The 27856-nt window shown below is 42.3% G+C and overlaps 1 protein-coding gene across 1 annotated transcript in view; it reads left to right on the top strand.

Moving 5' to 3' along the window:
* Window positions 1-27856, top strand: part of FYB2 (FYN binding protein 2) — a 104451-nt gene that overhangs the window by 15622 nt on the left and 60973 nt on the right. The window contains 3 exon segments of the mRNA XM_058553855.1: window positions 16850-17594; window positions 21006-21185; window positions 22934-22967. Of these exon segments, the coding sequence (XP_058409838.1) occupies window positions 16850-17594; window positions 21006-21185; window positions 22934-22967 (959 nt within the window).

The raw sequence follows: 27856 nt of genomic DNA, 5'->3' as shown, positions 1-27856 counted from the left end.
AAGTTCCAGTGCCAAATGAGCATGGGGAACGTATTTGGGGAGGCCGGTCATGGAGTAGTTTGAGGACTGGCCTCTTTGCAGAGATCATAAATTCTGGCTTTAGACCCTTATCCCCAGACGGCTGACTAAGTCAAACTTGAGTCCCTTTGCTGCGTTTTCAACTTGACATGTGAGCACATATGGCCCAGTTTTCCTCTTGAGACTCTCACTCCCACCACAAAATGCAACTAACCAGCAACATTTTAGTATCTGAAAGCAATCTTGAATGCATTGTGGGTTTTTTGCTTTTTGGTTTTCTATTTCCTAAAAGGCATCATAAACCTCACTGTGTGAAATGAATAGCTATCCTCTTTTTCATTGTGCTTGAGGGCTTGGTGCCTTGGGTGAGGGTATTTGGAGGTTGCAAAATACCAATTTCTAACTCACCGTCTCCCTGTATAGTCTGTGAAGGTATTTTGAACCATAAAAATGCAAATATGTATTGATAATTTTGTTTTCAATGGCTGACAGGTCCTTTCCGGCTGCGGCCTCAGCCCCATTCTCACCGTTCCCATCTTACATTCCGGCCACTCTCCCCACTTTGGAAACCCACACCTGCCAGAGTCTCTCAGGCCTCAGGTTTTACAGATGTCAACTCTGCCTATAAAGCCCCGACCCTTCTGACAGTCACGCTCCTATTTATTCTTCACGTCTTCCTCCAGGAAGGTCTCTGCACCCCCTAAACCCTCTCAGGCTCCCCTCTGCCTGCCCTGGGGCTGCCCCATCACAACAGTGAGCATGGGTGCCGTCATTGTCTGTTTGTTTGTCCATCTTTTCCACAGACTGTGGACCCCATGAGGGCAAGGCCTGGGTCTGTCTTATTTATGTTACCCCATAGTAGGCATGCAACAAATAATTGTTGGATGAATTTGGGAAAAGACAAATGAAAATGTGTCCTTAGAGAAAAGGCATGCTAGAGCATAGAGTTCATTTGAAAATGTCTCATGCTTTGGTGTCAGGGCTGGGTTCCGACCTTGGCTCAGACACTCGTTAGCTATGTGACCTGAGCAAGCTTCAGAAAACTCTGGTCCTTGGTGTTGTCCTCATCTTTGGGGACACAGCTCAGAAGCCCATTGTAAGGATTACAGTAATTGAGACAAGGTACACGTGTTGCTGCGCACAGTGCCTGGAAACATAATAACAAAATACGATGTAACATAATAAGAATTCAATGTACCTTTCATATTCTTTTGTCTAGAATTACTCCTAATTTTCCTCCATCCATAAATACATCCAAATGCTTTCTGATCACCTCTGTTCAATTTAAAAGAACACATAGTGTCCATCTATGCTCTGTGCGCCTAGGCACAGTGACAGAAGCACAAGTAAAAAAGAATCCAGTCTGGTCCATGCCCCTGAAGACCTCCAGTGTGAGTGGGGTGCAGGTAAAGCAGACACATAGATGGATGATTTTACTAAAATTAAGTAGATGGAAAGCTAGACGTAAGCAAAGGTGCTATAAAGCATGGAGCAGTTCTCTTAGCCAACGTGAGTGCTGAAAGAGGCCTCTGGGAGGAATTGATAACTCAGCTAAATCTCAAAAGGTGAATAAGTTTAGCCAGGTGAATAAGTATGGAAAAGGCATTCCAGGCAGAGGGAACAGCATGAAGAAATGCACAGAGGCAAGTTCAGTTTTTCTGGAGGAGTGAGTTAGAGGCAGGAAGTGGTGGGAAATGAAGCTGGAGAGAGAGGCAGGAAAAGATCAGAGGCCCTTAGGTGTATGGCTAAGGAGTGTGTAATTTATCATCAGGGTCACAGGGAAACATTGAAGGGTCTGACAGGGGAGTGACATGATCAGAACTGCAGTGTAGATGCATCATTGTATGAACTTAATTTGTAGGTCTCTAAGAAAGCCCTTTTAAAGAACATGCCCTCTAGGTCGTTACCCCAGAAATCCCTTCATTCATTTCATTCAATATTACTTTGGCAAATATTGAGTACTTGCTAGGAGTAAAGCATCATGTTGAGCCTGTGGGATCTACAAAGGCAAGTATGTTTTTCTACCTGCTGTCAAGAAATTCGCAGACTCTTAGGGAAGACGAGGCATCTACTTGAGTGATTGCGGTAGGACATGGAAAGTGGTAAGAGGCATAGGACTAAAAGAGCTTTGCAGATGAAATGCTGTAAGACAGGTTTCCTAATCCATTCCCTGGGCCAGGTGCTGGGCTGGCTACACAATAAGCGCTCAAGGTGATTCATAATATATGGACTCCCCAGAGATTCTGTTTCAGTGGGGCGGGTCCAGGAGTCCTCAGGACATCTGCAATGCACAGCCAGATTTAAGACCATTGCCAGAAGAGGTCTGAGGAGGGAGAGGTTGCTTTAAAAGGGCCAGTGATGAAGGGGCTTCCTGGAGTAGGAGCGTTTGAGCTATGCCTAGAAGGATGAGTAGAATTTGGACAGTAGAGGTCTGGCAAGAACATTCCAGGTGGCAGGTGCAGCACAGGACATGGTGAGATGCCTGAAAAGAAGGCACACAGTGGGGGAACCCTGGGAGTTCTTCACGGCTGCAGCATAAAAAGGCGCAAGGGTGGTTTGGGACCAGATCAAGGAGGCAAAGGAGTTGATGTCCTAATTGATAGATAATTGTGAAACCTTGTTAATTTTTCAAAAATGGAATGACATGACCAGAACTGTTTTTTAGAGCCATCAGATCACTGAAGAAATGTTTGAGTGAGGCTGAGTCACCAGTTAGCAAATGATGGCAAAATTCTGAGTAGAAGATGACAAACTGGACAGGGAATAATTGTAGTAACAGCTACCATTTATTATGCTTGGAGGTTAGGAAATTGTTATCCTTTTTTCTTCTTCTTTAAGCCTTGAAAGAACCCTAGGAAATGGATAGGAACAAGTCTGTGATCCCTTATGCACAATTCCAAAATCCAGTAAGCTCTGAAAACCACTAATTTTTCAAAACCACTAATTTTTCAAAAGCCTACATGAACTGACATGAGACATTTTATGGTCTTTATTTATCCTACATTAGATGAACATTAATATGTTTTACTACAGAAATAGTACCACTTTTGATGACAGCATGCTGCTTCAGACCACACTAGGGTTTATATATACAGAATTTGTGATAGACTATCTTTCTAAAATTGGAAAATTTCTGAATTCCAAGGTATATCCGGCCCAAAGATTTTGTATAGGAATTCTAGATCTAAATTAGTGTTGCTTTGTAGAGGCTGAAACTAAATCTTAGAGAACCCAAGCAATTTTCCAAAGAAAGGAGGAAGAAATGGAACCTGAGCTTTTGTGAAGGGGAAGGCGTGGATGGAAGAGATTTTGTGCAAGTAGGGCTAGCACACAAGTTTTCACGTCAGACGCTGGGCAGGTGATTCCTTGTGTTGGTGTCAAAGCTATTGGAATTCTTGGATGAAAGTTCTAATGGCTCTGTAATTAGTGATGGATGGGCAGAAAGGCCCTCGTGAAGAGAAGGGTATAGACAGACGGAGACGAGAGAGTGGCAAAGCAATATGATGTTCAATCCACCAAAAGGCTCTCTGCACCAAAATATCTTCTCTCTCTTATTGTCCTTCAAAGGCAACTGAAATTTCTTGTTACTTCTTTGAGTGAAAGCTTTGAAGGCCCTAAATGAAAATGGCTTCCGGGGAGAATAATGGCTTTCTTCCTCCACCTCACTTGCTCTATGCTCTGATCTGCTCACCTGGAGTACAATGGGCCTGCCATACCTCTGCCTATGCTGTTCCTTTAGCCTAAAATGTCTGCATCTCCCTCTCTCCAATGAAAACCCACTTATCCTGAAATCTTACCTCCTTTCAGAAGGATTCTCTGAATGGGCCAGGGCAAACTAATTCTTTACTTCACTGTGTTTTCATTGATACCACGCATAGACTATGGTTAGGTGATGATTTACGTAACTGCCTTCACTAAAGAGGGATCAAATGTTTTGAATTGCTTCTATCAGCTGAAGATACAGTGATGGAAAGACATAATCTCTGCACTGGAAAAAGATAGAGTTTAGTGGAAGAGACAGAGCAGTAAATAGTTATGATGTTAGAGTATGATGAGCTGATGAGCACTGAGACAGAAGGAAGCAGAGGGAGGCACTTGACCCAGAACTAGGAGAGGCCAGGAGGTTCGGGAAACAGTGCCTTGAATGAGACTTAAGTGAGCAGGGGTTACCTAGTGTGTCATTTTCCTGCTTACAGCCTTTAGAGGCTTCCCAATGCCTACTGAATAAAATCCTAATTCCTTAACTTGGACCTCAAGTTTCCGCATGCTCACACTCTGATAGAAAATTCCAGCTCTTACACACTGTAAGGTAGGAGCTACTCTGGGTACACTCCAGGAACAGATAAAGAACAGGAGGAGAGTTTAACCAGGGTTGGAATTCTAGGCACATTTTATGCTTTTTTCTAGGCACAAGTAAACATGAAGTGAGAGGGAGGCAAGAGAGTTGATGTATTCCAGAGTAATTATAGTGATGGGCTGTGGGATCTAATCTGGGGAAATAAAGACAGCAGGGGCTAGTGGACAGGGAAGAAATATTGAGGCCCAATAATTAATTTTATAGGCCCAAAGAATTGCTGGAGTTGGGGTACCAGACGGGCAAGTGGGTGAGATAGGAGGTGGTGATCCAGGAGTAGGATACTTGAAATTGATATGTGGAGATGGTCCAGTTATTGGTAATGGCAAAGTCTAAGGTGTAACCATGGAAATTAGCAGCTGATGTAGAGTGGAAGGCAAGATCATCAGAAAGGAGGCCAGGGTGTTGGAAGGATTATCCACATGGATCCTGAATTTGCTTATTGTCATGGGAGTAGTAATGGAGGGAGAGGAGTAAGCCAGGTGCTAAAATCTTCCATTAATGAAGGGGAGTGACCAGGAATAGGTTGGTGGCTTCCATAGGGAGCAGTGGGTTTAGTTTGGCATACTGTGACTAGGAGCTGGTATTTCTGAGGAAGAAGAAATGATCTGGAAGCAGCAGTGAGGAGCTAAGGGAACAATTGACTCACCTCCTAGCCCAGGAGTAGAGGAGAGTAGAAGAAAGAAGCCACACTTGGGAGAGCGTCAGGGAAGCTGTGTCTTCAGGGGAGACACCAGTCTGAGTTAGAGCAAAGAGGCGGGGGGCACGTTCTTAGAAGAGACTGAAGACACGAGGGATTTTGCTGACAACTGACTGTGATTTCCAGAGTGCTCAGTGGAAGGGTTGGGGAGGTAAGGGCGGGGTGAGAAATCGGATTCAATTGGGCATGCTATAGAGGTCTGTGGGAGATAAGGCCGGGTATTAACTAGCTAGCTTGGCTTTCTGATGATGACCAAGGTAAACAGGGATATAAGGCATGATGGCCTGTTGTTTTAGGGAAGATGAGTCATTGGCTAAGTTTGCCCACTCTTAAGGATCTGGGGCATTTGCAGCTTTAATTGTGATCTGGGGGTGTTGTGGTGAGGGAGGCACGGTCGTCCTATTAGGATCGTGCAGGACTCGGTGGGCTGCTTTTAAAGTCAGCAGTGGGCAGTGTCATGATGGAGGAGGAAGGATTTTGTAGGTAGCATGGGGAGCTCTAGACACCTCCTTTTTAGCATGCAGCATGTGGGGTTGCAACTAGAGGAGGGGCAGTCTCACCAAGAGCACCAGCCAGGGGCCAGAGACTTACCAGCCTTTGTATGCACTTAACTGAGAGCTTACAATAGCCCATGTGGTGGGCATTATTAGCCCCATTTTACAGATGCAGAGAGATTTAGTAGCTTGCTCAAGGTCATGCATCTAGTGGAGCTGGGATTCTTGCCCATACCTGACCTGAAGGATGAAAAGCACTGATTTGACTTAGTGGGTAATGGGGACAAGAGTGTGCAATTATTGGTTCTTACACCTCTATGATGGAAGCTTTTAACCATTCTATCCTGTGTCTGTTCAGAGGGCAAGAGGGAGGATTTCAAACAGCACTTCCATGCTCGACTGTTCCTACCCCTTCTTTGGGGGCTTTGGAATTAATCACTGGTACCACAAGCACAGACTGTTTTGCCATTATTATAGCTCTTGTAGTAGTGAAGGTTGAATCGAAGCCGTTTTATTCATGAAGGATGACTCAGATGCTATTTTTAATCGACTCGTGTTTCTTTCCATCTTAGGTAGGATTTGACGGCTGTTACTGCCTCTCTTCTTGGGCTCATCATTTCTTGGCTTCTGCTGCCTTCTGTGTGCTTTGGATTTTGAGTTTGCATTTTCTTTAAGGCTCTTACATTTATTTGCTTACCAGGAGAAGAATTCTCAATGTGTGATAAACCACTGCCATTATTTCTACTTTGTGGAAGGCAATATTCAGCAACTTGTAGAAATTCACAAATGAGTTAATTTTTCTTTTTAAATCAAGAAATTTGCATCAAAAAAAACAGTGTCTTCTCCTTTTGAAACTTATGTATACTTTTGTGATGACTTTCACTTCCTGAGTCACTGCTAATTTATTGAGCCTGTAGTGCTAGTTCACTGCAGTTTTGCAGTGTGGTGTGGTGTATGCCACTGTAGATGTAAGCTCAGGGAGCTGTGACACGGGCGCGGATTGCAGAGCAGCCTGCCCCGGCCCAGTAAACTGGAGAGGGTGGACCAGCCGTCTGTGCCGTATACTGTACACCAGGAATCAGGACCTGTGATTGGACACAGAATTTATTCTCATTTGCAGATCTGTTTCAGAAAGATATTAACACTAAATTGCATTTTGTTATCTGGTTCTGCATTTTCTTATCACCTTTTAAATTACATGGAATCGGAACTACCTTGAAAATCCAAGATACACCGTCACAATGTAATGTAGTTAAGTGTGTAAACACTGCCTGGGACATAGCAATGTCATATAAGGCATATATATTTCAATTAGGCATATAATGCCTTTTTTTGTCATTATCATTATTGTTCCTTAGATTCCTGTGAAATAAATATCGTTGAGAGACATCTGTTTGATGGAGTCTTTTCCCCCTAGTTTGGCTAAATATATTCATGTAAATATAATAATACCATATTTAAAGACGGGGATTCCAACTTACACCTGTCTCCCACTGGTCTCCCTGAAATAGCAGTGTCTTTGCTTCTCTTGGCTGGTTACTACCTCCTTGTTAATTTCCACATCAAAGAGAGAAACCTCTTCTGTTTAGAGGACACCACTGTCTTTTATAGTCGGTTGTTCCCACAATATCTCAGGAATCGTTTTGGCCTTTGCTTCTCAAATGAGATATTTGAGGCCTGCACCGTCCAGATCAGAAGTGCAAGGCAATCTTCCAGGGCTATTTTCAGAATTGTCTCCTGACATTATAGCAATTACACAATTTGTTTCTGTGTGCATTCTAAGCTGTCCTTACAGAAAAAATTTTTAGTTCTGTGATTTAGTTACGTGAACCTCTTAATTTTTCTAAATGTTCATTCACTGATTCATTCATTCACCAAACACTTTGTGTACCCCAGGACTAGTACTGAGGGCACCAAAATAAATGAGATGCCTTCCTTGTCTTGAAAGATGCTGAAAGACTTGTAAATCAAGGACTCATTCATTCACCAGATTTTTACTGAGCACCCGCTATGGGCCAAGTACACTTCTGGGCCGTGGCGCTACAGCAGTGAGCAAATGCGGACACGGCGCCTGTGCTCACGGAGTGCACTTTCTGATGGAGGGAGAGAGACGGTCTGTTGGGTGCTGACAGGTGCCGTGAAGAAACATAAACCAGGATGTATTGGCCAGCGTTTTTTGTTGTAGACAACCAAATCTGTTGCTAGTTTGAGCAGAAAGGGATTTATAGTAGGTTATGTTAGGAATTTCCAGAAGGGCTGGGGATGAGCTTGTGAGCTACAGCTAAGAGAAATGTCCAACATCCACACGGGATTGTTCCACTGGGAACCCATTGACACTGCTGCCCATTGCACGGCGTGGGGACACCCCACCCTGCTCCCCAGAGGATCTGCTCTCCCCCTGAGTGGCTACACCCTCATGTGCTGGTATCCCACATCCCACGCCTACCTCTGCTTGGCAGAATTCTAGCTGAAAGAGTGCCTGAGAAATACAGTTCTGAGCTTTTTAGGATCTGTGTTAGGGAAGGTTCATTAGAAAGAAAAATTAATTAAAACCTTTGATTGACCCTGAATCTCCTTCTAATTCCTCCCCTCTGTTTCCTTCATCTTGCCAGCTTTTTAAAACTAAAGTTACAGTCATTTTTTTAACTCCCTCACCTCCCATACACTCTGGAGCCCATTGCAATTTTGCCTTTGCCCTGACGTTCTTTTGCAACGTCCACAAAATTGTTTCCATCTCAAAAGATCTCACCAGATGCTTTTCTATCTTCATCTTACAGAACTTCCTGCTGCACTTGCCCCTGTTGGGTACTCATTCCTCATTAATACTGCCCACCTGTTCCCTTTCTCTCCTAACGTCATAGCTCTGTTTCTTCTCAGACTTTTTTCTTGGCCTCTGCTATTGTCCCATGGCTCTGATCTCACCACACTTTCTCCCACCCAGTCCTATGGCTTCCACGACCAGCTATAATAATAACAAGAGCTAAAGTTTAATGAGCACTTATTATGTCTTTGTTTTTTTTTTTTTTTGGCAGGGAAAGATTTGCCCTGAGCTAACATCTGTTGCCAATCTTTCTCTCTTTTTTTTTTTTTCTCCCCAAAGCCCCAGCGCATGGTTGTATATCCTAGTTGTAAGTCCTTCTAGTTCTTCTATGTGAGCCACCGCCACAGCATGGTAACTGACAGACGGGTGGTGTGGTTCCTTGACCAGGAAATGAACCTGGGCCGCCGAAGTGGTGAGAGCACTGAACTTTAACCACTAGGCCATCAGGGCTGGCTCACTTATTATGTCTTGTAAGTGCTTTACGTATACTTATTAATTTAGTCCTCATACAGCTGTATTAGTTTCCTAGGGCTGCTTTAGCAAATTACCACAAATTTAGTAGCTTAAAACAGCACAAAGTTATTATGTTACAGTTCTAGAGGTCAGATGTCTAAAATCAAGGTGTTTGCTAATAACATTCCTTCTGGAGGCTCTAGGAAAGAATCCATTTCCTTGCTTTTTTCAGCTTTTGGAGGCTACCTGCATTCCTTGGCTTGTGGATACTTCCTCCATCTTCAAGGCCAACTCATAGCATCTTTGACCCCCACGTCCCTCATCTCTACTTCTGTTGTCACATCTCCTTCTCTGATTCTCCTACTTCCCTCTTACAAGGACCCTTGTGATTACATTGGCCAATTTGGATAATCCAGGATAATCTTCCCATCTGAAGATCCTTAACTTAATCATATCTGCAAGGTCCTTTTTGCCGTGCAAGGTTACTTATTAACAGGTTTCAGGGATTAGGATGTGGACATCTTTGAGGGGCCATTATTCTACCTACCAAAGCAACCCTATGAGGTGGAATGCAATTATTACCCCAGATAAGGCAACAAATACAGAGAGGTAAAGTAATTTGCTCAGGGTCATAAAGCCAATAAATGGCACAGCTGGAATTTGAACTTAGTTCGACTTCAGGATCCATACTCTTCAGCTCTGTGTTAACCAATACACTAATAACTCTAAATCTAAATTTCTAACCCCAAAAGATTCACATATATAACTACCTGTTAGATGGCTTCCCCAAGAAGGCAACCCACCACATCCCAAACTGGGCTTATCATCTTTCCCCAATACTTTATCTCCAGTCCTCAGTCTAAGATTCAGCTGCCAAAATCCATCCTCTGACCCACTTTAGAAGCCCAGGTATCGTCCTGGAGCCCTCCCTCCCCTTTCCTTCAGATCCAGTCAATCTCCAGGTCCAGTCCATACTACTCTCTGCACATTTCTCTTATCTATCCTACCAACATTGCCCAAGTCCAGCCTCCCATCATTTTACTTGACCATTTTAATAGCCCCAAAAATAGATTATAAAATATTTATAAATATAATTATAAAAATATTTATAAAGTATAAATCTACCCATGTCATAGCCCTGTTTAGAACAAATCAGTAGTTCTCCATCCACCTGAAGAGTAAGCCCAACTACTTTAAGGAGACTTGACCCCTACTTTCTTCTCCACCCTTATGTAGTGAACACTGGGGCTCTGGTAGTCTGGAATTGCTTATTCTTCCCGTATACGTCATGCTGTTTCACATGCCATGCCTCCTCCTTTCATATTCTTCTCTCTGTCTGAATTGCCTTTCCCACTGTTCCTTGCTTGACTGCCTGTTTTATCCAACGAGCCATCCCTAGGAAGCCTTCTTTGTGCCCCCCTCATTGGCATCATGACCTCTTCTCTATGTTCTCATAGTAGACTTTGTGCCTTGTATCAAATAACTTTCTGTATTATGTTAAAATGATCAATTTGTGTCTTCCTCCCTCATTCCACAAGCTCTGAAAGGTCAGGGACGTTTTTTTAATTGAAGTACAATCAACATATAACATTATATTAGTTTCAGGTGTACAGTATAATGATTTGATAATTGTATACACTGTGAAACAGTCACCACAGTAAATCTAGTAACATGCATCACCACATATAATTTACAAAAATTCTTTTCTTCTGATGAGAACTTTTAGGATTTACTCTCTTAGCAACTTTTAAATATACAATACCATATTATCAACTATAGTTGCCATGCTGTACATTACAACCCCAGGACTTCTTCATTTTATAACTGGAAGTTTGTACCTTTTGACTTCCTTCATCCATTTTTCCTACTCCCTACCCCCTGCCTCTGGCAACCACCAATCTGTTCTCTGTATCTATGACCTTGGTGGTTTTTTTGTTTCGTTTTTTAGATTTAACATGTAAGTAAAATCATAATAGTATTTGTCTTTCTCTGACTTATTTCACTTGTCCTCAAGGTCCATCCATGTTGTCATAAATGGCAAGATTTCATCCTTTCTTATGGCTGAATAATATTCCATTGTATTTATACCAGATTTTCCATATCCATTCATCTGTTGATGGAAATTTAGGTTTTATCCATGTCTTGGCTATTGTAAATAATGCTGCAATGAACATGAGGTTACATATATCTTTTTGAGTTAATGTTTTCATTTTCTTCAGATAAGTACCCAGAAATGGAATTGCTGGATCATACGAAGTTCTATTTTTAATTTTTTGAGTAATCTCTATACTGTTTTCCATAGCGGTTGTACCAATTTACATTCCACCAACAATGCACAAGGGTTCCCTTTTCTCCACATCCTTGCCAATACTTGTTATTTCTTGTCTTTTTTGGTAACAGCCATTCTAACATGTTGTGAGGTAATAGCTCACTGTGGTTTTGATTTGCGTTTCCCTGATGATTAGTGATATTGAGTACATTTTCATGTACCTGTTGGCCATCTGTATATCTTCTTTAGAAAACTTTATATTCAGATCTTCTGCCCATTTTTTAATCAGACTATGTTTTTGCTATTGAGTTGTATGAGTTCTTTATATATTTTGGATATTAACCCCTAATCAGATATAGTATTAGCAAATATTTTCACCCATTCAGTGGGTTTCCTTTTTATGTTGTTGATGGTTTCCTTTGCTGTGCAAAGCTTTTTATTTTAATGTAGTCCCACTTGTTTATTTTTGCTTTTTTTGCCTTTGCTGTTGGAGTCAGATCCAAAAAATCATTGCCAAGACTGATGTCAAAGAGCTTATGACTTAAGTTTTCTTCTAGGAGGTTTATGGTTTCAGGTCTTATATACAAGTCTTTAATCCATTTTGAATTTATTTTTGTGTGTGGTGTAAGGTCCAGTTTCATTCTTTTGCATGTGGCTGTCCACTTTTCCCAACACAATTTATTGAAGAGACTGTCCTTTCCTCTATTGTATATTCTTGGGTCCTTTATCATAAATTAATTGACCATATATGCATTGGTTTATTTCTGGTTCCATTGATCTTTGTTTAATTACCATACCGTTTATGCCAATACCATACTATTTTGATTAGTATAGCTTTATAATATAGTTTAAAATCAGGGAGCATGATGCCTCCAGCTTTGTTCATCTTTCTCAAGATTGCTTTGGCTATTTGAGATCTTTTGTGGTTCTACACAATTTTTAGGATTGTTTGTTCTATTTCTGTGAAAAATGCCGTTGGAATTTTGATAGTAATTTCATTGAATCTGTAGATTGTTTTGGGTAATGTGGACATTTTAACATTAATTCTTCCAATCCATGAGCACAGAATATCTTTCCATTTATTTGTGTCTTCTTTAATTTCTTTCATTAATGTCTTATGGTTTTCAGTGTATAGGTCTTTCACCTCCTTGGTTAAATTTATTCCTAGGTATTTTATTCTTTTTAATGCAATTGTAAATGGGATTGTTTTCTTAATTTATCTTTCTGATAGTTTGTTATCAGTGTATAGAAACAAGACAGATTTTTGCATATTGATTTTGTATCCTGCAACTTTACTGAATTCATTTATTAGTTCCAACAGTTTTTGGTGGAGAATTTAGAGTTTTCTATACCTAATATCATGTCATCGGCAAATAGTGACAGTTTTACTTCTTCCTTTCCAATTTGGATGCTGTTTCTTTCTTTCTTTTTTTTTTTTTTTCTCTAATTGCTCTGGTTAGAACTTCCAGTACTCTGTTGAATAAACGTGGCAAGAGTGGGCATCCTTGTCTTGTTCCTGGTCTTAGAGGAAAAGCTTTCAGCATTTCACCATTGAGTATGATGTTAGCTGTGGGCCTGTCATATCTGGCCGTTATTATGTTGAGGTATAGTCCCTCTATACTCACTTTGTTGAGAGTTTTTAATCATAAATGGATGTTTGATTTTGTTAAATGCCTTTTCTGCATCTATTGAGATAATCATATGATTTTTGCTCTTCATTTTGTTCATGTGGTGTATCACAGTGACTGCTTTGTGGATGTTGACCCATCCTTGCATCCCTGGAATAAATCCCACTTGATCATGGTGTATGATCCTTTTAATGTATTGTTGAATTCAGTTTGCTAATGTTTTGTTGAGGATTTTTGCACCTATGTTCATCAGGGATATTGGCCTATAATTTTCTTTTCTTGTGGCATCCTTGTCTGGTTTTGGTATTAGGGTTCAGGGAATGTCTTATTCATCTTTGTAACCCTAATGCCTAGCACATTGTAGGAAACCAATGAATATTTTGAAGTGACACGAGTTAACTTTTGAACAAGCAGAAATTTGCTAGTTCAAGAAATTGGAAGAAAGATGGGCATTCCAGGCAGAGGAAGCAACACATTCAAAGGTACAGAGACATGAAAGAGCAAAGTAAGTTTGGGAAAATGTAAGCAATTCAGTGAGGCCAGAAGGAAGAAAGCACATCAGAGAGGGGCCCAATATGATGCTAGAAAATTAAGAGTTGAGATTAGGAAGGGCTTTATGTGCTAAGCATAAGAGTTTGAGCTGTATCTGAAAGCTTTGAGAAGCCAAATTCGAAGATTTTAAACTGGGGTGTACATGATCAGATTTGTGTTTTTAATCAGATTTGTCTAACAGCTGGGTAAATGGTGGATTAGAGGGGCCCAGAGTAAAAGCAGAGAGACCATGAAGAAGTAATTTTAAAGAATAATTGAGGAGGACTCGAAGGCTGCGGCAATAGCATGAAGAAGGGACAAGACCATGGGCTTCGTAAGACAAGATCAGTAAGATGTGGTGACTGACGGGCTGTGGGCCCATGAAAATGGAACATGGTTTTAACTGGAATGCCCCTTTGGCCACCACCCAACCCATCCTCACTCAACTTGCCTCATGCCCTAAACCCTGACCTCTCACCCATGGGTGATGAATAATAGACAACAGAATGCATCACATGTATTTCCCATAGCAAGGAAAGTAAAATCCAGATGTTAGTGCTGGAAGGGGCCTTGGAGATCACCCAGGCCAACCCCCTAATTTGATAAATTATTGAACCCAGGAAAAAAGAAATGACCTTCCTATGGTACTTCTGAAAATCAGTGGTAGGCACCCGGTCACTCTTTATCAAATCATCTGTTTAATTCCCCACATAGCACTTGTCTCTATGTTTTCATGTGTATTTGCTCATTTTCTGTCTCTTCCTGCCATTAGAATGTAATATTTAAGAGCAGAGCCTTTCACTGTCTAAAAGAGTGTTTTTCCCATGTAGTAAATACTTAACGAACATTTGTTGAAAGAGGAATAAGTCCGATATAATCAGGTTTGCTTCCTCCTGAACCAGTGATCTTTACACAGGACCTTGGTTTAGAGGTCATCAATCCATAATTCTATTTTCTGCTAGGGTTTTTCCTAATCATTCCTACAGAGACTAAAATCTACCAAGCAATAACATTGTAGTTCAGGCAGGTTCAGATAGTGAAGAGCTAAAAATAATCATCATTATATTCCTTTAAAAATATTAGCCAGTGATCGCCTCACACTTATTAGGATGGCTACTATCAAATAAACAAAAACATTGAAAGGATGTGGAAAAATTGGAACCCATGTGCCAATTAGGAAGGTAAAATGGTGTAGCTATTAAGGAAAATAGTAGGGAGGTTCCTCAAAAAATTAAAAATAGAATTACCATATGATCCAGAAATTGCACTTCTGGGTATATACCCAAAAGAATTGAAAGCAGGGTCTCAAAAAAATATTTGCACACCCATGTTCATAACAGTCTTATTCACAATAGCTAAAAGGTGGAAGCAACCCAAGTGTCCATCAATGGATGAATGGATAAACAAAATGTGGTATATACATGCAATGAATATTATTCAGCCTTAGAAAGGAAGGAAATGTTGTAATATGCTATAACATGGATGAGCCTTAAGAACAATATGCTAAGTGAAATAAGCCAGTCACAAAAAGCCAAGTACGTATGGTTTCACTTATATAAGGCACCCGGAGTAGTCAAGTTCATAAAGACAGAAAGTAGAATGTTGGCTGTCAGGGGCTAGGGGGAAGGGGAATGGGGAATTATTGTTTAATGAGTATAGAGGCCAGTTTTGCAATATGAAAAGAGTTCTGGATATTCACAACAATGTGAATGCACTTCACACTACTACACATTTAAAAATGGTTAAGGTGGTAAATTTTGTTATATGTATTTTACCACAATTAAAAAATATTAACCACTGAGGTATGTACATCTGCTATCTCATTTGATCCTTACAATAACCCTGAACTGTTACTAAAACAGTCCCATTTTATAGTGAGGAAAATAAGACTCAGAGAAGTGAAGTGAATTGTCCAAGGCACATAACTAGGAAACAGCGAAGCCCAGCTGCATACTCAGATCTCCTGGTTCCATGCCCAGTGCTGGCTTCCACCACATCAGGGGAGAGGAAGTGTAGTGGAATTAACTTGACTGCTTGTTGAAATATGGGAAACCAACCCTTGGCAATTTGTGAAGAAAGCTATAAATGTGCGTATGGTATGTGTGTGTGTGTGTGTGTGTGTGTGTGTGAGAAGGAGAGAGAGAGAATGCTCCCAGACACCTGCTTCATGCTTCTTGTTCAATTTCCCTCCCTTCCTAAATCTTCAGAGGGCAGGTGTGAGTCAACTGTAAACACAGGGAGAAAGGTCACGGAACATTTCCTCAGCTGGCAAAAGCAGAAGTCACTAGCATGGAGATTGTATACGTGAAATTAAGACCTTTAAGATAATCAGGAGAAGATGGTGGCTCTTACTTTTTGAAATGGCTCCATTAGGTGTCCTCCCACACTCTACCTCCACCCCCTCCTGCCTCCTGTGAAGACAAAAAATGACAAAATGCACTTATAAACATAAATTAGATCTGGTGAGAGAAAGGTGTGAGTGGTGGGAAGAGCATCGAGCAGGAGTCAAACCTAACACTACCTACCTAAACCACCAACTCACCGTATAATCCTGGGCACGTCCCTCCTGCCCCAAGGGTTGGGCTGCTGTTACTACCATTGTTTTCATATACTGAATTTGAGCTGAGTTTAGAATGAGGAACACAGTCTCCCAAGGGGAGTCAGAAATACAAGTGGGTCATCTGGGCTCTTCTAAATATCTTTTATTTATCGTGGGCTTACTATGTGTCAGGCACTGTGATGGACACCTCACATGGAGTAGCCCTAATCCTCTACCACTTGGCAACTTATTTTTATGAGGCGACTGCACTGGTAATACCAAGATTCCCAAAGTATTTGCCTGGATGATAAAGAGCAGAGTCAGAATTTGAACACAAACCTGTCTGGTTCCAAAGTTTGCTCTTTTCCACACCCCATGGTGTCAAGTTCCACAGCCAAGTTATAAAGAGCCATGTAAGCCCCAAGGAGACAGGGCAGAGGTTAGCTCTACCTGTCATCCCCAGGAGAGGTCAGTGGAGAAAGTGGGTGGTGAAGTTGCAAGAAAGAAGTTGAGAAGGAGGTGGGAGACATGTCATGTGAAGCAAGAACACATCAGCAAAGTCAGGGTGGTGAAGAGTACAAAGTTTCTAGGAAAACTGTGAATAATCATGTTTGGTTTAAGGGTAGTTGAGTTGAGCTGTGGCTGGAGGTCATAATCCCACCATCTTCGAGATTGCAATCCTACCACATTATGAAGAACCTTGAATGCCATACTAAGGGGTTTAGAATTTATTTGTATAGGCAGCAGGGAGCTATCAAAAGTTTGTATCAAGGGATTTATCAGCAATTGTTAATACTGTCTCTTTTATGAGTGTTCTTTGTATGTTATGAAGAAATTAAATATATCTGAAGTATTTCAGAGAGAACAATTGTTTTCACCCCATCTCACATAGACAATAGCATTACTGGCTGTTAGTGCTCAACAGGCAAGTGATGGCCTTACACTGGCAATTAGAGCCCCTTAGCATCCACGGTGAAGTCAGCTAATCAGGCTGCCTTTTTCCTAGAATAATGAGACACTTGTGTTTTCTTTTGTGCTTTAGGAAAGGTTAACAAACTTCAAGGAACTTCAAGCCAAATTTCAAAAGCTTGAAGCACCATCTCTTCCAGGAGCTATTAAATTCCCAGCAGATGTTTCTCGGAAGAGTGACACTGGAAGCACACAGTCCACAGGGATTTTGGCCAATGGGAGACCCCTCTCATCCAACCATAATCGGTCCCCACCATATTGTTCCAGTGGTGAACCCCAGCCTTTTAAACCCCAGAAAATTAAGTTGGCCCAGAGGAGCGAGATTCAGAAATGTTCTAATTCCCCAGGACCTCCGGAAAGGTCTGCTGGTTCTGCAGTAAATTCACAGAAGGCTTCTCTGCTGTTAGACGTGCATCAGTCAAACGCTGAGATAACCAATGAGGAGAAAGTAATGGTGACCAGTAGCTTCAGAGACAAGCTCTGGAACTGGGAGAAGGTTTCATCTCAGAAACATGAGATGTCATCAGCCTGTCTTCTTGCCAACTGTGGAAGTAGGGCCTTCCATCTGGAAGAGCAGGAAAGCATGGGGCTTGCTCCAGAGGAGCCCAGGAAAAAGCTGGAAGCCAAAGGAGCCCAGACTCTTCCTTCCCAGAGGCACTTGATGGCCCAAAGAAAATCACGTGCTACCTCTGAAGATGCTACTCTTCTACTTTCTCAACATGGCAGGAAGAGCTTAGAAAACCCCAGTCCTGAGAAGAGCCCAGCAGGGAGCACCTGCCAGCCTATCTATGAGAGTGAGCTCATCAGCCAGGCCCCAGGTGAGAAATCTAATCCCCATGGGCCTGGGGAGAGAGGTCACTGTGTTTTTCTAATTTAGAACTTGCTGACTTAGGGTGCTCACATATGTGACCTGGGCAATATCTGCTCCAAACACCGGCACAGGTATTCTAGGCCCATCTGCTAAATTGTAATTTCAGGTTTGGGTAAAGTGATTAATCTCCTAGAATTACACTGAGAGACAGTTTGGGCAAACTTGGATTTGAACCCAAACTCTACTTCTTGCAAGATTTGTGAACTTGGGCAATCTGCTTAACTTCACAGAGCTGGTCTGCTCTCCTATAAATCAGATCGACCAATCTTCCTTGTCTTGGTAAACAGCACAACCACCCTCCTGGTTGCTCAGGCCAAAACCTAGGAATCATGCTCTATTGCTCTCTCCCCCTCATTCTTTACATCCAATTCATCAGCAAGCTCTTGGTTCTACCACCAAAATACATTCTGAGTCCCTCTACTTCTGTCCATTTCTGTCCTCCGCCCATGTCCATGCCACCATCATCTCTCGCCTGGATCACTGCAATGGTTCAACTGGTCTCCCTGCTTCCACATTCTTGCCCTCTTCTATTCTACTCTCCTCACAGGCACAGCAATCCTCTAAAGCATAAATCAGATCACATCACTCCCCTGCTCAAATTCAACTCCAGCCATTTTACAGTGGCTCTTGTGATTTGGTCCTTGGCTACCTCTCTTATCCTCTCCTCTCTTACCTCATTGGCCTTCTTGCTATTCCTTAGATAAACCAAGCTTTTCCACCCCAAGACCTTTGCACTTACTGATCCCTCTGCCTGGAACACTCTTCCCCTAGGTCTTGGATGTCTCACTCGCTGACTTCATCAAGGTCTTTGCTCAGTGTCACCTGCTGTGAGTGGACCTTGTGGATCACTCTATCTAAAATAGCCACCCCCCCATCACTCTCTATCTTCTTACATTGCTTCGGTTTCTTCAGATCACTTATGCCTACCTGGTCTATTGTTAGGTATTTGTTTGTTTACCTTAGTAAAATATAAGTTACATGAGAATAAAAACTGTCTTCTTTACCACCACATCCCCAGCACCTATAAGAACAAGGCTAGGTTCAGTGGGTCCTCAAAAAATATTTATTGAATGATTGAATGAATGATTGCATGGATGGGTGGATGAGTGGATCTCCTGCTTACGATCCTATGTGGTTTCTCTTTGCACTTAGACTAGCATCTAAACTACTTACGGCTGGTTTCATGACTCTGCTTCTTTTGGCCCCTGCTTATGTCTCTGACTTATCTCTCGCCTCTCTTCCCCTGGCTCCCCAGCCTGCAGTCAACACACTGGATTTCTTGCTGTTCCTTAAATAGACTTTGTTATGACTCAGGACCTTCATACTTGCTGTTCCCTCTTCCTAGAAAATTCTTTGCTTTGACTTTTTGTAGGTACATTTAAGCCTCAGTTCAAATGACACTTTCCCAGATAAACCTTCCCTAGTCTCTCTGTCTAAAAAGACCACTACCTCACCTCCAAGAGTTCACACCCTTTCATATCATCTTGTTTTATTTCCTTTATAGAACTGATAGATCTCTGTAATTATCTTGTTTATGTGTTTGCAAGTTTATCATCAGTCTCTTCCTATGGGAATAATAATTCCTGAGGGTAGGACTATATCTATGATTTTTCTTAACTCTTATCTCCAGCTCCTGGAAGAATGCCTGGAATAAAGTAGGTAAACAATTATTGATGAAGGGATGGGAAGGAAGAGAGGATGAATGGGATGAAGGATAGACGGGAGCAAAGAAAAGCAGATGGATTAGCTACCTGCTGGAGCTGTTGAGAGGATGAACTGAGGTAACCCATGGCAGTCGCTTAGCACAGTGCCTGGCAAAAATTAGGAGCTCGGTTAGCAAGCGATCATTAGTTTTCACTATGTCTTCTCCTTAATTTGCTAAAGACTGAAATTTCTGACATTGTGACTTATAACTGAAGCCTAAGAAGAGAGGAACTTTGGCCCTGAGTGATGTAACCCCTGCTGGCAGGGCGAGAGGGAAGCCCCCTCCCCGATTGCAGAGGTTAGCAGGGCTTTGAGGAAGTTGCTCTGAGGTATTTGCAAAACACTAGCCAACTTCTTTAGTTTTACCATGTAGTCAACTACTGTGTTATGTAAGCCAAAAATCTAGGCACTTGAATAATACAAGATTTTGTGCTGTCATCAGTGAAAGAGGCAGATTCAGGGGCTGGCCCGGTGGTGTAGTGGTTAAACTTGCACACTCTGCTTCGGCGGCCCAGGGTTCACAGGTTCGGATCCTGGGCACGGACATACACACCAGGCTATGCTGTGGCAGCGTCCCATATAAAGTGGAGGAAGATGGGCACAGATGTTAGCCCAGGGCCAATCTTCCTCAGCAAAAACAGGAGGATTGGCAACAGATGTTAGCTCAGGGCTGATCTTCCTCACACACAAAAAAAGGCAGATTCGATTTTCATATATAATATAGAAATTTTTGTTGGAATTTGGCTTATTAGTGCAGAAGGATAAAATATATGAAATTGGGACCGTCCTGGGAAATTCTGGGACACAAAATCCACAGGCGCCCGGGTACCACAAAGTCAACCTTAAAGCTTGTCCTCGGCTGTGAGCCGGGAAATCAGAGATCAATTCTTCCTCCTCTCCATGGCCCTCATGCTATTCGGCCATCACAAATGCTTGAAGAACCCTGTCACAGAATCGTCCTCGTGCTTCCCTCTGTGCTTGATGCTGGGAGATCAACAAGACCTAGTCCCTGCCCACAAGGAGCCTACACTCAGAGGGAAGGTGGAACAGCCCCTCTAATTTGCCACAACACTGTGTTAGCAATATGCCGTGGGGATACAAAACAGAGAGTGGTTGATTGTGGCCATGATTTCTGGTAGAAATCAAGAAAAGCTTCCTAGGGGAGGTGTCATTGGAGCAGGGGCTTAAGGAATGAGTCCAAGTTCACCAAAAGAGAAGTGAGGGAACAGCATTCGAGAACCAGAATGGCATGAACAAAATCTTGGATATAGGAGAGCTTTTTAAGGCTTTGGAAATCAAATCTGGAAAACTGAGAAGCCCCAGTGGTGTGAGTGAAAGATGTTTGGGTTTAAGGTTGGGGAAGTAGGATGGTCAGGGTGGTAAGAAAAGAATCTGGAAATGTAGATTGGGGCTGTGCGGTGTTTAAATGCTGAGGACGGAGTGAGTGGATGTCATGCTGAGGAAATCAGGCTTCGTCCCCTGGGCAGCAAGATGGTGACAAGATCAGGTTTGTGTTTTGATCAGGACACTCTCGCTACTCAGTGGAGAATGGGTTGGAGGGAGTGAGACTGAGGCAAAGAAACTCATCTGTTTCACCTAACAAGCCACGAAATGGAAATAATAATAACCTACATTTTGGACTATTTGTGCTCAGAAAAACAGCCAGATGTCAGGCATCACCAACTTCCCAAAATGAAGCCACTGCCTTCTATGGAGTCCCTGGGTCCTCCTCCCCAAAAGCCACCCAAGCCCCCGGTTGTGAACCTCCAGGCCTTCCAGAGGCAGAGGGAGAGGCAGAGGCAGGCAGCGGCTGTTCCAAAGACTCACAGGGAAGGTAAGGAAATGCACAAGGTTAGCAACCCTAGTCACAGCTCCAGTGCCTGCAACTCCGGTCACCTCCCTCTCCACGTCATCTCCCAAGTGACAATGCTGATCTGCTTTTCCACGGGGCCGGACATCCATCACTGCTTGTTCTCACGTAGAGGCTGTGGCAGCTTGCCCGTGAAATGACAAATCTGCGGGAATTGGCCCCTTATCGCTCCTGGGCCAGCCTGCTTCCCCTGAGAGGATCGCATTTGATCACTGGGAATCTGTCCAAGAGGAAGAAAACGAAAAGTAGCTGGGGGCGGGAAGGCAGTGAGCCTTTGTGTTTGCTACAAAGCCTGTGTTGTCAACATAACCAGTGCAGTAGAAGAGGGGGAGGGAGTGAAAGGGAGGACAGTCAGTGTGAACTTGACCTGTGGTCGTTATGGGTCCCTCAGGCCTCTGTGATCTGCCTCCGGTAGTTAACTGAAGGGCCCCCCCTCCTGCCCCCACCGGTCCTTTCCAGGCAGGCACTGAAGCATCCTTGGAAGCCACTTTGGGTCTTCCTTTGTAAAGGAACACCTCATCCCCTCTCCACCCCACCACAGTCTGACCCTGTGGACATTTTACACAGCCTTGCTTATGTCTGCTGTGATGAGACAGGAGGTGGGCACACCCTTTGGGGCGATATGTAGTGCTGTGCTAGCATTTGTTTTACTGTGGCCGTAAATGCCAGCAGATGGTCCACTGGGAGAGCTAATTCTTAGTTCATTGATTCTTAGTTCATCGGTTGTTCATTCGATTGCTTTGGGCAACCTCATGGTTAAATTTCTTTAACTCAGTGGTTCTCAAACTTCAGCCTACATAAGAATCACCTAGAGGACTTGTTAAAACACACATTGCTGGGCCCCAATCCCAGAGTTTCTGATTCAGCTAGTTTCGGTTGGGAGACTGAGAATTTGCCATTTGACCAAGTTCCCTGGGGATGCTGATGCTGCTGGCCCAGGGACCACACTTTGAGAACCATTGCTATAAGTTATCGTAAGTCTTATAAAGAAAACTCTGTATAAAGAAACAGAGCTCTTAGCAGTAGACTTTAATAATATGGCCACCTCCATATCAGAGAAGGCTAAGTGTGATTTTTATAAACATTAAATAATTCAGGCCTCAAACTCTCTCTCTGAGAGGGAAGAAGGTTGTCAGAGAACACAGAAGTGCTAATTCTTTTGTAACAAAATAGGCTTTGTAAATCCCAGCTCCCCACTCACTAGCTATTTAAGTTTGAGCATGTTACTCTCTGAGCTTCGTTGTCCTTATCCGTAAAACGGGGATGATAATAACACTCATCTCATAGAATGGCTGTGAGGATAAATGAGATGCATCATGGAAAAATTTTCAACAGTGCTTGGCACACGAGGAAGCACTCAATAAATGCAGTGTTCTCGTTATTTCAGGCATGCATTGAGCAGCTACACTCTCCTTGCTGGGCCCTATGATAGATACAAGAGATTAAGAGAGAAACCCCACAGAAGATCGAGTGCTCAAGGAGGCCAAAGTCTAGTACAGGAGATTGCACTCATAAATAAGCACTGTCAAGGGTGGGTGAGTGCTGCGGTGCGGGACGGGCAGTCCCCTGCTGCCGGGGGAGGGGAGGCTTGGGGCATAGGTGAGCTGCCACTCCACACTGTGCCTCTGGGGTCAGGTCATTGCACAAACGTAATTTGCTTTCCTCAGGCTGCCACTGACACCTCTTTCTCACTCTGCCTCTTGCCCTTGCAGCCGCTGTGAAAGAGGGCGACCTGCCTCCTGGGAGGTGAGTACCTGGTTCTTAGCTGTGCAGGAGTGGAGCCCACCAACGGGGTTGCTGCTCCTGCCCGAGAGCGGGCAGCCCGCACTAGCCAGGTGTCTGCATTTCTCCAAAGGGTTGCAGAAAGAGCAGATTTATATGTAACAAACTGTGACTTTTGTTTTAAATGAGAGATTAAATAAACTGTATTTAACACCCATGCTGAGTTGCAAAGATGGTCCTCTGAGGTACTTTTATTTATTATACAGTTGGGTTCAGTAAATTGAAACATCAGCTTCCGTAGTGATAAATTCAATTAGAGGCTACAGAATGCTGTGGGCAGCAGGGGTGACGTTAGGATTTGATAATAGCACAAAGGACCTTCTACTTTTGGTGCACTCATGCTAAGAATTTTGCCATGAAAGTGTCAGGTCAGTAATTCTCTCAACCAAATACTGTCTGTTGTGCCCTTTGATGTATCAGGCATTGCTGGCTACTTTATGCAGATTTTCTCAATGCCTCTTCTCAAGAGGGCTGCAGCGTGGCTGCCACTGTCCTCATGGTACAGCCAAAGACACTTGGGCTCAGAAAGTTTGCCACTTGCAGAGCCATGACTCCAACCCAGGTGTGCCCAAACGATATATTTTTTTATTGAGATATAATTGACATATAACACTGGGTAAGTTTGAGGTGCACAACGTGTTGGTTTAACGCATTTATGTATTACAAGATGATTACTGCATTAGCTAATACCTTTATCAGTTCATATAATTATTATTTCTTTTTTTGTGTTGAGAACAGTTAAGATCTAGTCTCTCAGCAACTTTGAAGTTTATAATATAGTATTTTTTTACTATAATCACTACGTTGTGCATTAGACCTCCAGAACTTATTTATCTATTGTTGCAAGTTTGTACCCTTAAACAACATCTACAATTCCCCCAGCCCCTAGTAACCACCATTCTACTCTGTTTTTACAAGTTCAGTTTTTTTAGATTCCACATATGAGAGAGATCATACAGTGTTTGTCTTTCTCTGACTTATTTCATTTAGCATAATGCCCTCAAGGTCCATCCATGTTGTCACAAGCATCAGGATTTCCTTCTTTCTCATGGTTGAGTAATATTCCATTGTATATCATGCCACATCTTCTTTATCCACTCATCTGTTGGAAGACACTTAGGTTGTTTGTGTGTCTTGGCTATTGTGAGTAATACTGCAGTAAACATGGGAGTGCAGATCTCTGTTTGAGACACTGATTTCAGTTCCTTCGGACATATACCCAGGAGTGGGATTCTGGATCATGTAGTAGTTCAATTTTTAATGTTTTGAGGAACCACCACACTGTTTTCCATTATGGTTGTACCAACGGGTATGCCCAAAATATTTTGACTATATGCCTTACCTCCCTCACAAATATTTTCTGTTCTCAAGAAGGTCAGTCTCAGAAGGAGAACCAAACATAAAAATAAATAATCATATTACTTATTCATTCATCAAATGTTTATAATGGTAGGGAGTGTTAAGTTTTGTAACAGAGGAAGGTACAGGATTCAGAGGTTGTAAAAATGAGAGAGTGGTTGCTTTTTCTTGGGAGGGTCAGGAAAGTCTTTATAGAAGATGTATCATTTATCTATTGCTAGAGTAACACTACATAATAAAAAACAGCAAAACTTGAGTAGCACACACCATACGTGTGGGGTTCAGCTGATCTGGGCTGGTCTCAGCTTGGCTTTCTCGTATGTCCGCAGTCAATTGTGGACCATCTAGACAGCTTTGCCAATATTGGCTGGGGTTGCTTGCAGGTCTGGGGGTCAGCTTGCAGTTAACTGATATAGGATTGCCTTGGGTGGGATGACGGAGGCAACCTGACTTAGCACAGTCTATCATCTTCAGCAGGCTAGCCCAGGAACATTCTCCTAGCAGTCACAGCAGACAAGCAAGATAAGCCCAATTGCAGAATATATTCGCAAACTACATATCTGATGTGGGGTTAAGATCCAAAATATATAAAGAACTCATACAACTCGACAATAAAAAAACAAACAACCTGATCAAAAAATGGGCAAAGGATATGAACAGACACTTTTCCAAAGAAGATATACAGATGGCCAATAGGCACATGAAAAGATGCTCAACATTACTAATTATTAGGGAAATGCAAATCAAAACCACAATAAGATATCGCCTCATGCCTGTCAGAATGGCTATTATTAAAAAGACAAGAAATAACAAGTGTTGGAGAGGATGTGAAGAAAAAGGAACCCTTGTACACTGCTGGTGGGAATGTAAATCGGTGCAGCCACTGTGGAAAACAGTATGGAGAGTCCTCAAAAAATTAAAAATAGAAATACCATATGATCCAGCTATTCCACTTCTGGGTATTTATCCAAAGAACATGAAAACACTAATTCGAAAAGATCTATGCACCCCTATGTTCATTGCAGCATTATTCACAATAGCCAAGACTTGTAAGCAATCTAAATGTCCATCAATAGATGAATGGATAAAGAAGATGTGGTATATAAATACAATGGAATACTACTCAGTCATAAAAAAAAGATGAAATCTTGCCATTTGCAACAATATGGATGGACCTTGAGGGTATTATGCTAAGTGAAATAAGTCAGGTGGAGAAAGACAATTACCATATGACTTCACTCCTATGTGGAAGGTAAACAAACACATAGATATGGAGAACAGATTGGTGGTTACCAAGAGGGAGGAGGGTTGGGGGAGGGGGAAAGGGGCACATGTGTACCGTGACGGATGGAAACTAGACTTTTGTGGCGAACACAATGCAGTCTATACAGAAGTTGAAATATAATGACGTACACCTGAAATTTTTATGAAGTTATAAACCAATGTGCCCTCAATAAAAAATATATATGTAAGCCCAATTGCATAAGCACATTTCAAGTCTCTGCTGTTTCGTGTTTCCTAACATCCTATTGGTCAAAGCAAGTCACGTGGCCAAGCCCAGAGTCAGAGTGGGAGGGCACCAAAAGTTTACATGGCAAAGGGAAGGGACCCAGGAAGGGGTGAAGAATTGGGGCATTAATCCAATCAACCTATCACTGAAGAGAAAACATTTGAAATGAGTACTGAGGATAAATGTTTGCTGGATAACATGGGAAGGGGCACTATAGGCAGAGACAGGAAGTGTGAAATAACATGTCTTATCTGGAAATTAGAAATAGTTAAGTAGAATTAGAGTGTAGAAAGTACAGTAAGGAATGGAAAGAAATGGGATTGTGGAGGTAGACAGGAACCAAATCATGGAGGACCTTGTCCACCAAGGAAGAGATTAGACAATCTTGTTCAACAAGGAGCCACTGTGTGGTGCTAGACATGACTCGTGTGCTCCAGGAGCTCCTCGTTCACTTGTTTGTTTGAGAGTTAGATGACAGCACAAGGTGGGCCAGGGGAGCTGTTTTCTATGGGCATTTATGTGAAAGACAGGAGACAATTTAGACAGCTCAGGTGATGATCTGCACAATTTACTCAATGAACACGGGCCCCGGTGTGACAGTTTGAGACAACGTAACTGCCGTGCTCTGAGTCCGTCTTGGTTCCCTCATGCCTCGCATACTGTGAGCATCTCAGGGTGAGTGTGAGTGTGCTGTGGTTGTAGTGTTTAGCTAGAAATGCATCTTTCCTACAGCTTGGCTCTAAACTAAGCTGACTTCTTCTCTGGCATTTTAATCAAAGACACAGCAACTCATTTCAACACAGGGGACAAACTTGCTGTGATGGGTGAGTATTGGGAAACAGTAGTCCCTAGTGTGACAACTTCTCCCTAAGGTATTTACAAGAGAAATTTGATGATTCTGTCCTTTCACACTGATTTTAGAACCTAACCCTCACTGAAATGAGGTTCATTGTCCCTCAATGATGATATGGGCAATAGTGCTGTAAGAATGCAAAGCAAGAGAGATGAAGAGGGACCAGAATACTTAGGGAAAGCCTCATGGAAGATGAAAGAGCTTGAGATACATTCTGCATCATGGGTCATAATTAGATAGGCTTACTTATTTGTCCCCTTTCGCGAGACTGTAATGTCAGTGAGAGCAGGGTATAGTTCCCAGAAATAATCACATTCCTGCCTTGTACAGTCGTGTGTCATATAACAACGTTTTGGTCAGTGACAGACTGCATATAGGACAGTGGTCCCATAAGATTTATACCATATAGCCTAGGCATGTAGTAGGCTATACCAGCTAGGTTTGTGTGAGTACACTCTGTGATGTTCGCACAACGACAAAATCACCCAACGACGCATTTCTAGGAAAGTATCCCTGTCACTGAGCAACATATGACTGTAGTTGGTTAGTGGGTGGATGGATGCATGGAAGGGTGGATGGATGGATGGATGGACCAATGGATGTTCACTATAAAGATAGAATATGATTTAAAGCAAGGCAGTGGTAATAAAGAGTAGGAAATAAACAGACAAAAAGTATTCTGATGTAGAAAATAAGAAAGTGCGTTAAGTGCCAGACCAAGGAGTTTGGACTTTATCTTGTCAATGATAAGAAGTTAGTTTGAACAACTAAATGCCATGATGCTGAGCAGCCTTAGATACAACTTCCATAAGAACTGGCACTTGTTTGGGAAGAACATCTTTCATGTTCATGGTATTAATCTTCAATACAGATACCAGATTAGAGATAAAATATGTAAGATCTCATTACTGGAATAGGACCTGATTATCTGATGAAGTCAGGCCATATAGCATAATGTTAACAAAAGCCTAGGTTTTTGAGTTCAAGCCCTACCACTTAACACCTATGTAACTTTGGACAAGTGCCTTAACCTCTACAAACTTCAGTTTCTACTTTTGTAAAGTGGGATATTGATCGTACCTAACTCATACAGTTGTGGTGTGGGTTAAATGAAACAATGATTGTAAAGTG

This window comes from Diceros bicornis, chromosome 13, assembly GCF_020826845.1.
Source record: "Diceros bicornis minor isolate mBicDic1 chromosome 13, mDicBic1.mat.cur, whole genome shotgun sequence".
Taxonomy (NCBI): domain Eukaryota; kingdom Metazoa; phylum Chordata; class Mammalia; order Perissodactyla; family Rhinocerotidae; genus Diceros; species Diceros bicornis.
This window is presented reverse-complemented; position numbering and strand designations above follow the sequence as displayed.